Source organism: Aethalodelphis obliquidens, unplaced genomic scaffold, assembly GCF_003676395.1.
Source record: "Aethalodelphis obliquidens isolate GAN/ISIS:26980383/991018 unplaced genomic scaffold, ASM367639v1 scaffold10, whole genome shotgun sequence".
NCBI classification, from domain to species: Eukaryota; Metazoa; Chordata; class Mammalia; order Artiodactyla; family Delphinidae; genus Aethalodelphis; species Aethalodelphis obliquidens.
Genome location: NW_020837954.1, coordinates 27,553,592 through 27,565,414, shown reverse-complemented (window position 1 = coordinate 27,565,414; position 11,823 = coordinate 27,553,592). Strand labels below are relative to the sequence as shown.

General features: G+C 43.9%; 1 protein-coding gene across 9 annotated transcripts in view; it reads left to right on the top strand.

Annotated features, from left to right (window-relative positions):
- The first annotated feature begins 572 nt into the window (after window positions 1-572).
- DDHD1 (DDHD domain containing 1) overlaps window positions 573-11,823 on the top strand; it is a 91,095-nt gene continuing 79,844 nt past the window's right edge. For 2 of the 9 annotated variants that reach the window (XM_027111269.1, XM_027111270.1), the window contains exon 1: window positions 573-1,606. In XM_027111269.1, coding sequence (XP_026967070.1) covers window positions 754-1,606 — 853 coding nt within the window. In that variant the 5' untranslated portion in view covers window positions 573-753. The remainder of the gene's footprint in view (window positions 1,607-11,823) is intronic. The other 7 variants (XM_027111267.1, XM_027111261.1, XM_027111262.1 and 4 more) reach the window with 5 other exon arrangements.

Here is an 11,823-nt window from a genome sequence, read left to right as displayed (position 1 = left end):
AAAACAGGAAATAAGTATTGCAAGACTAGCAGTAATATGAGATGGCATATGAAGGGAGATTTAGACTTGGGTTTGAGTGGGAGTGGTGGCACAACGTAAGCAATCAGTTGGCAAGTGGTGGAGTGCCCTCGCGTAGGCCGACAATTCTGGAGGGACCAGAACCAGGTGATTGATAAGGTCCAGCTGGGGCTGCAGGCAGGCCTAAGGTCACAAATCCAGTGTCAGGAGAATCCAATTTCCCAGGGCCCTCTCGACGGGTAGCTTAAGCCTTTGGGCTCAAGACCCGCATTGCAAGGATGAGTCGGCTAAAGCTTCTCCACACCTGGACTCTGACCCTCAGAAGGGCGGGGTCCGAAGCAGCAGCACGGCAGGGAGAAGGGAGAGGAGGTGAAGGGAATTAAGGAATCATGAGTTGACCCCTCTCCCGCGGCGGGAAGGGCAAGAGGCGCGGATCCCGCACTGCTTGGGCTGAGTAGGGACTTCCGGGACTGCACACGCTGCCGGCGGGGCGGGGCTCCGGGCCAAGCGCCACCTACGTCGAGCTGCGTGACAATGGGGCGGGCGGCGGAACACGACTGCGGCGGCCGGGGGCCTCGGTGGGGGCGGAGCCGCCGCCGCTGCCGCCGCAGCCCCGGTCAGGATTTGAAAGATTAAAAACTCCTGGTGGAGAGGGCGGCGGCGTTGAATGTGTGGCGGAAGCGCTGTGGGCCACGGCTCGGCGCCGGGCCGGGCAGCCGGCTGCATCTCCACAGCATGAATTACCCGGGCCACGGGCCTCCCCGAAACCCCGAGCATAACGGCCGGGGCGGCGGCGGCGGTGCCACTGCTTGGGAGCTGGGCGCGGATGCGCAGCCGGCGTTCGGCGGCAGCGTCTGCTGCTTCGACCACCTGCCCGCCGGGGATCCGGGCGACGACGAGGTGCCCCTGGCCCTGCTGCGCGGGGAGCCCGGACTGCATTTGGCGTCGGGAGCGGAGGACCACAACCACCACCTGACGCTGGACCCCTGCCTCAGTGACGAGAACTATGACTTCAGCTCGGCCGAGTCGGGCTCCTCGCTGCGCTACTACAGCGAGGGCGAGAGTGGTGGCGGCGGCAGCTCCTCGTCGTTGCACCCGCCGCAGCAGTCGCCGCTGGTCCCGACGAACTCGGGGGGCGGCGGGACGGCCGGAGGGGGGCCCGGGGAGAGGAAGCGTACCCGGCTTGGCGGCGCGGCCGCCCGGCACCGCTACGAGGTCGTGACGGAGCTGGGCCCGGAGGAGGTGCGCTGGTTCTACAAGGAGGACAAGAAGACCTGGAAGCCCTTCATCGGCTACGACTCGTTCCGCATCGAGCTCGCCTTCCGAACCCTGCCGCAGGCCACCGGGGCCCGGGCCCGGGCGCAGGACCCGGACGGCGACCATGTGGGCGGCCCGGCCTCCCCCGCGGGGCCGGCGTCCAGCTCCGCGGAGGACGACGCCGAGGACCGCGTCTGCGGCTTCTGTCCGCGCATTGCCGGGCACGGGCGCGAGATGGAGGAGCTGGTGAACATCGAGCGGGTGTGTGTGCGGGGCGGCCTCTACGAGGTGGATGTGACCCAAGGAGAATGCTACCCGGTGTATTGGAACCGTGAGTAGCCGGCCGGGGGAGGGAGCGGGACGGGCTGCCTCTACGGGGGCCGACACGCACCCGGGTGGCTTTGGAACTTGACCGCGGGGAGAGCGAGGCGCGTGAGGCCTGGCGTTTGGTTCGAGTAGGGTGGAGACCGTGCAGGCAGCACCGGCAGGTGAAGGGTAAAGCGAGCAGATGGCAAAACCCCAGCCGCCTGGGGGATACTGCCGGGGTAGCGCCCCCTGGGTCAGCCGGGTGCTGCTGCCATCCCCTGGAGGTGATCCAGGAACGGATGGCCAGCGCCAAAGCTTTAATTTCGTGATCCTACCTGAGCTTCGTCCACCCCGGGATCTGATTCGGTCTCATTTACCCTGAACTGCCTATGATTTAAATACCAGTCTGCCCTCTGGGTTGGGAACGTTTGAGAGAATCTGAATCAGTTATGGACTTGGGAAAAGAATCTGAATCAGTTATGGACTTGGGAAAAGAAAATTAATCCCTGGCGGGAAGGGAAGGGAGATAGGTTGTTCCCAGTGGTGCGTTTGGGAGAGGTGGAAAGCACTGGTCGAAGCATTTGTGGCAGGTGGAGTCCGCTCACTCTCTCTATGTGGAATACTCGTTTTTCTCTTTCAGGTCCTTGTTTACATCTTTTCATTTTTGCCTCTTAACCTTGAAAAGGTACAAGGTTTATGCCTTGGTTTTCTCCTCTGTAAAATAGGGATTACTGTATCTACTTCGTAGGGTTGTTGTGGAGATTAAATGAGGCAATATACCTAAGAGCCTTGGAACTGTGCTTGGTACGCACGTGTGATGTAGGTGTTAACAGTAAGTCCTTATTCATTACACAACAACACAGTTAGGTTTGTAATTAGGTTAAGGAGGAAGGCCGTCAGAAATATCCACCATTGCATGTAGCAAATGCTTTATATATATACATGTATATAATATTCTATAATAGCAGAAGCTATTGGCCCCCAGTAATTTGTGATATATAGCTATAATTTTTATGGTCCCAGTGGCCTAGCTCAGATGTCTTCCGTACATCTTACAACATTCTGCCTTGTATTAATTATATGTATTGATGACTTAGCTTCCTTTCTGTATGTTTAGCATCTTCTGGGCAAAGTCCATCACCTTTGTCTTCATATTCTCATAGGGCCTAGTGCAGAAAATATTTTTTAAAATAGGTATTGAATTGCATAAGCGATTCTATAATGTTAAAACATTCACGTTAAGCATGAGTCACTAAGATAGCAATTACAAGATGTATCAAATCACCAAACAAAATAAGCATAGCAGGAAATTCAGTTTCTTACTACACTTTAAGATGACATTGAAGGCATTTGTTACCACTTTCACAAGGCCAGATTCATATGGGACTTGTCACATCATTCACTCCTTTTGATTATAAGCTCACTAAGGACAGGATATGCTTGTATTCACTCACTCATTCATCTTTTTCCTTTTTACCAGTATTTGTACATCACACAGTACTCTTGTGAAGGCAATAGGAAAGGTGAAAAAAAAAAGGACAATCCTTACCCTTGAGGAGCTTCCCACTAAGTCTTTTCTTCAGATGACCTAGACATCATGATAGATTTTTTTTTTCCTTTGAAGATAGAAGCACAAGGACTTAATTGGAGTCATAAAGTTGGATAAAATGCAGGGCATCCTTGGAGAGGCCTGGAAACCAAGAGATGAATCTTACCTTTAGATCAACTGAAGTATATTCACCTAGAATACTGTGTGTTCTTTTGGTTTATGATAAGATTGTTAATGCTTACACCGTGCTTGACTGTCTACAAAGTGATTTTTTCACATTCATTATTTCATAGTGATAGCAGCAAATGAATGCTAATGTTCTTTATATGAAGAAGCGGACTCAGTGAAATTAATGAACTTGTCCAAGGTCACTCACCTAGAAAGTGGTAAAACAGTTCATAGTCTAGTGGGGGAATACAGCCCAGTGTCCAAAGAGCATCTGACCCACCTAGGGATGAGGATGTCAGAAAAACTTCTCAGATTATGTGAGACTGAGTCTTCAGGGATGAATTTAATCAGACAGAAGAACCAGGGAGATGGAGAGAAAGGCATACCAGCCAGGTGGAGTAACATATGCAAGGATACAGAAGCATTAAACCTCATAGCACTTTGAGGAAATTAGGGCTATACCTGCAGGGGTCAAACCACACAGCTTAGGTTTGAGATTTGACCACCACAGAGACAGACATGTTTGATTAGGGACATGAGGTGATTGTGAAGGAAGCATCTGCCTGTGAATGGTGCATTTGGGAGAGTAGCTAGAAAAGGAAGAGGGTAGCATACAGTGCTAAGGAGTTTGGACTTTACCCTGTATCAGGGAACCAAACACTTGAAGGTTGTCTATTACTTAGATGATTAGTGACAACACAAAGGTTGAATTGGACAGTTGGAGAATATCATTAGAATGCTAGTGTCATAAATCGAGGAACAGTTAGGACCTACAAAAATTAACCGGAAAGGAAAAGCTTAGTCTTCTCAAATCTTCTTTCCTAAATCAGATCACCAATAGACCAACTATAGCTTATAAATTAATTTTTGTTTACTGGCATAACAGCAACACCTATTTTTGACTCCATTTTAGCATTTTCTAGATAGTTTTCTGCAAGATACAATCCTGTGGGTATCCCAGGCCTCCATATGAGTTGAAAGGAAAATAGTGCTTTTTGTCCATAATTTACTACTTCTCAAAAAATCCCATGTAACTTTGTTCTAGTTGGCTCTTCAGGTCTTTGTGTATTATGTAAGTTTTCACGCCGTCTCAGGAGGGTTCAGTCCCAGTATGGACTCTTCAGCCTTTCTTCAAATGGAAGGACTCTTATGAACTTTGCAGCTTTTCACCTTCCTCCTTTTTACTTTTCTTTTTAAACCTTTCTGGAAAATTTCCAAATAGTGGTAATGAAAGGTTAAAAAAGAGTCCAATATGTTCCTACATATAATGGTGGTAGGATTCTAGTGACTTTTGTGACCTAAGTACACTTTATCTGGGTATTGAAGCCAATACGTTAGCTATCTATGCCTAGTCTAAAAGAAAGGTGTTAATTTAATTTATATTTACTTTTCCTTTTGAATTCTTACTGACAGATAAAATTTGAACCAATCTGGGGTACATGAATTGGAAGGGGAACAAAAGTTTTGTCTACCATAGCTAGGAAGCCAATATTATTACATGTGAAAACTTTAATTATAGGAAACTTATTTTTGTTTATTGACTGTTCAGATATTTTTCTCAATGCATGTGGACATTTTAGATAAAAACTGATCATTGCTGATAATGGCTAAGTGAACTCCCTGCTCCCTGTGTTTTAACGAAGCTGCTTGTAGCCACCTTATAGGCTTGTTTTGAGAATTATAACATGCTTAGAACAATCGTAGACACAAAGTACTAGGTGTTAACTATATCTGTGTGGATCTCAGAAAACTTTATACCGTACTTGTAGAAACTCACATGAAGGTTAATAAGACTGGGTATTCAAACTGTTGAGTACCCAGGGTTTGGTGTCACTGGCCTTTACCTCATCACAGGTGAAATGTTTGTCAAGAATAATAACAAGAAATGGCTGAAGCATTTAGTAGTAGGCTATGGGAAGGCATTTGGAACATTATAGAGATATTTGATGAGTTAAGAATAGTTTTAGGACTTCCCTGGTGGCGCAGTGGTTAAGAATCCGCCTGCCAATGCAGGGGACACGGGTTCAAACCCTGGTCCGGGAAGATCCCACATGCCATGGAGCACAAAGACCCAATGAAGCCAAAAATTAAAAAAAAAAAAACAAAAACAAACAAAACAAAAAAAGAATAGTTTTAAAGCAATTCTGATAGCAGTGATGTGTGCAGTGTGCACTAGGCAATATGTAATATCCATTCATTGACTAAATTAGTTATTTTTTTAACTTTATTTTATTTTTATTTTGGCTGTGATGGGTCTTCATTGCTGCATGCAAGCTTTCCCTAGTTGCGGTGAGTGGGGACTGCCCTTCGTTGCGGTGCGCAGGCTTCTCATTGCAGTGGCTTCTCTTGTTGCAGAGCACGGGCTGTAGTCACACGGGCTTCAGTAGCCATGGCACGTGGCATCAGTAGTTGTGGCACACGGGCTTAGTTGCTTTGCGGCATGTGGGATCTTCCCAGACCAGGGATCGAAGCCGTGTCCCCTGCATTGGCAGGCAGATTCTTAACCACTGCGCCACCAGAGAAGTCCTAAATTAGTTATTTAATTGACCAAATAGTTATATGAATGTGTAGTTTCCAGAAGCAGTCATTAACTATAAGCCACAGCTTCCCTCACCCCTGCCCTTCCCCCATTTTGTGTACTATCAGGCCTATGTACATTATTATAATTCTAAGCCATTTGCAGTTTCAAACACTTCAGAAATTAATCAGTCTTCATGATATGTTGAAGAGAAAATATTATTATCCCAATAAAATATTGGAAAGTATTATCCCAATAAAAAGGCAGAAAAATTAGGGCTTTTTCTGCAAGTACCCAAATTATATGATTTTTATTAACTTGGCGTAGCTGTAACCATCTCTTAGGTCTTTTTCATTCAAGGGTTAATAACCTTAATAAGTAATAATCCTTTATGAAGCACAAGGCATCAGGGGAAAGTAATAGAGTCCAAGCTGGTAGAAGGTACTCTTTCTTGATCAGTTTCTGCCTTCAGTAAAGCAGAGCTATAGGGACTAGAGATGCCTGACTCTAAAAAATTTGGGAGACTTTTATCTTTTACTCTTTTTAACTGCATTATCTCCCACTAGCTCAGCCTGGAAAGCAGCCTTGGGCTGCACTGGAATTCTGACTGTTCAGGTTTTAGAACCCTGGCGGAAATCTTCTGAGAGCTCCGTTCCAGATCAAGCCTGCTTTAGACTTTGTTTCAGAGACCTACTGAAATAGCACAAAGATATGAATGACTAATGGGTGACTTGTATGGAGGGTAGGACTTGGCACTACCTGACCAAAGCATTCAGGACTTTTCTTTCCCTTTGCATTGTACCATTAGTTTAAAAACTGATTTAATATCAGTTATTGATCCACCTTGTTTGTGTATGGCTCAAATGTGATAATGCATGTTGTGCAAGTTACTTTATATAAATGTTCAGACTAATTAGTATGCTTTTCTTTCCTCCATCTGTCATCACGCTCTTGTTTCCTCCTTTACTATTTTGCCGTAAAAAAAGACTTTTTCTACTCTTCCCTCTTCCAAATTTTATTTCCTGGGTCTTTTATCTTCACATTACACCCTGTAATTTCTGCTTTGCTAAGATCTTTGCTGTCTGAAACCCTACGGCTGATTCTTTTCTGTAGAGAGCAAGGAAAAGCTGGCTATGCTGTGCTGGTCATGGAATCCTCTGAGAATTATCCTCACTGGGTGAGGAGAGTAGGGGGGTAAAAAGGAGAGAGGGAAGTATGGCATGTGTTCACAGGAAGCCTAAGATGAAGATTCCTGGCAGAAGAGATGGGGAGGTAGGCAGTCCTAGAATCCCTGATTGTTGGGCAGTCTGATTCAAGACCTTTATCTTTTCATGAGTCTGATGAAATTTAAACTGTGCACTTTATCAAGAAGAACTTCAACACTGATGAAGGTTATAGATATAGTCTCTTCCTTTTTTTTGCCACAGTACATTCCTAGAAGCTCAGTTAAAAAGTAAAACAAGGAAAAACATTTTTATAGCCACTATATTTAACCTACAATTCTACTGTTTTGAGCTTGCCTTGGTGAAGGGAAATTGTGCCAATAAAAGATGTTGAGGGCTTCCCTGGTGGTGCAGTGGTTGAGAGCCCGCCTGCCAATGCAGGGGACACGGGTTCGTGCCCCGGTCCGGGAAGATCCCACATGCCGCAGAGTGGCTGGGCCCGTGAGCCATGGCTGCTGAGCCTGCGCGTCCGAAGTGCTTCGCAACGGGAGAGGCCACAATAGTGAGAGACTCGCGTACCGCCAAAAAAAAAAAAAAAAAAAGAGAGAGATGTTGAACCACTGACACAAGAGTGGATTAATGGGATGAAAAGCGTAATACAGATACTTTTTTGATATCCCTGGATTAGGGGACACGTGGAATTCAAAGTGGTGAAAAATAGAAATCGCCTGTGCTAGAGAACTAAGGGAAAATGGTAGAAATATTGATATGATCATATAAAAGTAATTCTATGTTATTCCAATTTTGCCAGATTACCATACAATAAGAATAAACTATACAATCATTAATATTTGTTCTAATATCTTGTTACATTTAACTATATCTACATAATCTTTATAATCATTACACTTGTGTGTTCAAATAAACTCTCTTCACTGACTGTTGGGGGCAAGGCCAGTCTTTGGAAATTACAATGTTATTAATATTTCTGTACCCAAGGACCTCAGATATCTGGAATCTTTGAGAAATATAAATTCCATCTGAATGGATGGCTTTTCCAAATAGTTGAGAGTTAAGCTTTTATTTGCTATTGTAGAATTTTAACCATATGAATGGAAAACTCTCTAATATTACTATTCTCCCTTTGGCTACTTCTCAGTGAACCATCATTCTGAACATCGATGCAGGTAGTTCTTGGGACACATGATATAGGACAAAGAACTGGATGAACTATGCTAAAACATAAGACTCTAAATCACATGCTGTGGAAGGAGCTGCAAAAATAACTGTAGGTGAAGCACAAGGAGCAGAGTTGGAATTACTTCTGAGCCTTGATATACGTAGTTAAATGCAATCCCACCTTGTATTTTACTACTTACTACAGATAATCAACTTTCAGTTAATATTTTATCGACTGAATACATTATTTGCTTCTCATTCTATAGAATCGCTTATAAGTAGGCCCAGGGTATCCCGTTTCTGCCTGATTCACCCACGTAGATCTTCAGGAAAACTTGTATTTTAACAGCTGATATAAATGTTAATGTTAAGTACCCCCCACGTTTGTTTATGGTTTGGAAAATGAAATCTTTGCTGTGAATCCAAAGATATTGCAAGGAGAGTCTACTTCAAAGAGACTGTCGAGGACCACTCAGCCTGAGGAAAGCACAGTACACTGCTCAAGCACTTTCAATGGCATTCCCTCTTCCATGCTGGCTCTCCACTACTGAAATGAACCCGTATATATGTCTGGCACTAAATGAGACAGGTGTACGTGTCTGTAATGTTTGTGAATAGATTCTTGCCTTTGCTCGACATTTTCATCGTGTAGCCACTGTGCTTGCTCTTCTTGTTTAAGACTAGCACCCTACCCATGGTTCTGCTCTTTGCCTTTCACTAGAAAAAAATTGGGACCTTTATATTTTAGAATATCTTTGAATATAGTTGCAGTTTATTCTTTAACCTGCTTACTATTTAGCCTCATATTATTTTGTGTAAACTACATTATCTGTTACACATTTTTGGTGGGGGAGAAGGGTGTAACTGTTTCTCATACATAGTCAATGTCCCTAATCCTAGAATACTGTATTGAATTTTTTAGAATTATGCTAGCCTGCCAGGATTCTGTCTTTTATGGACAGACCTAGAACCCATCAAAGTGTATGGTAGATCACAACATAAAGGGTGGACCTGATTCACAGCATTTGTTTTCAGATCAACTCTTATCCTACCTCAGCTCATCAGTTTCATCTCTGCCACCTCTGTTTCAGTTCATACCAGTTTTTCTAGAGAGGCAGTGTTGTATAGTGATTATGAATGTAAATAACCACGGAGGCAAACTAGGTCCAAATCGCAGCTTTTCTATGTACTGTCTGTGTCACTTTGGGCAACTTAAATGCTCCATGTTTCTTCTTCTGTAAAATGTAGATAAGAGTACCTACCTTTTTTGGGCTTCCGTGGTGGCGCAGTGGTTGAGAGTCCGCCTGCCGATGCAGGGGACATGGGTTTGTGCCCCGGTCCGGGAAGATCCCACATGCCGCGGAGCGGCTGGGCCCGTGAGCCATGGCCACTGAGCCTGCGCATCCGGAGCCTGTGCTCCGCAACGGGAGAGGCCACAACAGTGAGAGGCCCGCGTACTGCAAAAAAAAAAAAAAAGAGTACCTACCTTTCAGAATTGTTGTAATAAGTTAAAATATTTGAAGATCTTGAAACATCCGTGACAAATAGTAAGTCATATATAACAGCTGTTTTTATTTCATTTTCCTGCCTCTTCTATCCTTTCAAATTTACAACTCACTTGACATTCTTGGCCTTCAACTCTCCTGTTCCAGTTTGTAGTCTCTTTCCTGACGTAGCAATTTCTTGGCCTCCTATCTTGATAATCAACTCTGAGGTACAGCCCTAGAACTTCTATAACTGTTGCCTTCTTTTGTGAGAAACTGTGACTGATTTTTGCCTAGTCTTTCAGACCCCTGAAAGAGCTGTACTTCCTGGCTTGGACCCCAGAGAAGTGCACCAGTCATTCTCTTAGAAAGCTACTGACTGTGGAAAAGGAAGAATTCTTTCCCATAAAAGCATTCTAAATTCTTAAGCATCTACTATTTTTTAGTATGCAGATCTTATCACCAGATGTAGGGAGTGCTGAGTCCACCCCAAAAGCTCATTTAAAGCATCTACCAGCTATCAGGATTTTTGATACACTAGAGAACTTTACAGCTTTCTTAAAGACGGCTCAGTTTTCAGTCAAGGCAGAGCTAGTAGTGTTCTGGATTTTCTGCCACATTGACATAAAAGAAGTGGCCCATAATTCCTTACAGTGCAGACCTCAGCTTGAAAACTTTGAGGAATTTCTCTTAATTGACCTGCAGTTGAACCAGCAGTGGTAGGGATGGCAGCTAGATTCTGGCACCTAGTACAAGGTCTAGCTTCAAATATGAATCTACCCTTACTCCAGGGGTCTGAAGTGGCCATTCCTTATCCAGCATTAACAGTAAAAGCCAAGTGGGCTCAGAGAAAAGATCTTGGTTGTCAAATTCCCTTAGTATGAATCTTTGATTTACCATAACTGTATGACTTTGGGCAAGTTATAATTGCTGTGTGGCCCAGCTTCTTTGTAAATGGGGATAATAATTCCTGCTTCACAGGGATATTTGAAGATTCTGTTGAAATACACATGTGGAGCGCCTAGCACAGAACCTGGTTCTAATTAGGTGTTAACTGTTGTATTTAAGTCAGGCTGGTATACTGGCTCTTGAACTAGAAGCCAAGCCTAGCTTCTGGAAATTAAAAAGTGTGTGATTGACCTGTTGTATTTTTGAAAAACAAGAGTAGGAGGCTATGGTTCTACCAAAATTACTTTAGCCTAAATTCGATGGCCATATACGCACATGACACGTACATACACACATATTCCTCCCCCTCCCACTCCCCCCAGCCCCCCACCCCCCTCTATGTATACATCTATGTGCTCATCTTAAACCAGCTTTATCACCCCTGAGAGTTCAGGGAATCACAATGAAGTATCACACTGCAGAAACCTTAATTCCTTCTGTAGACTCTGAGGTTGAACAATATGAATACCTTTCCAGGTGATCGAAGGACAGGAATACTCTTCAGCCTCTGAATCACCTCTGCTGGATTCCCTTGCCGGTGGAATGGCATCCTGTCTTAGACTAGTAGTAGATTTCATTGAGCCTAACAGTCACTGGGAGAATTGTTAAAAATGTAGATTCTCAGATCTCATCCTTGGAAATTAGAGTTGTCTTCACATACACTCAGAAAATTACCAGTTCAGCCAGTCCAAAGTTGCATTTGAAAGGGTTCTAGAGGAAGTAGCCTTCAACCCACATTTTATTTTTATTTCATCTGTTTTTCTTCTACCTACTTATTTTTGCTGTCCTTCCAATTTAAAACTTCTGTGTCCTCACTGATTTTTCTATCTACTCATTCTATAAATTATTGAGACAGAGGATGAAGTCCCCACCTGTAATTGTCGATTTATTTATTCATTTTAGTTATATTGGTTTTTGTTTCATGTCTTCTGTGGGTTTAAAAAAATTTATTTTTATTGAGGTGTAGTTGATTTACAATATTATGTTAGTTTCAGGTGTATAACATAGTGATTCAACATTTCTCTAGATTATACTCCATTTAAAGGTACTATAAAATAATGGCTATATTCCTTGCACTGTACAATATATCCCTGTACCTTATTTATTTTATAAGTAGTAGTTTGTACATCTTAATCCCCTACCCCTATCTTGCCCCTTCCCACTGCCCTCTCCCCACTGGTAACCACTAGTTTGCTCTCTATATCTGGGAATCTGTTTCTGTTTCGTTATATA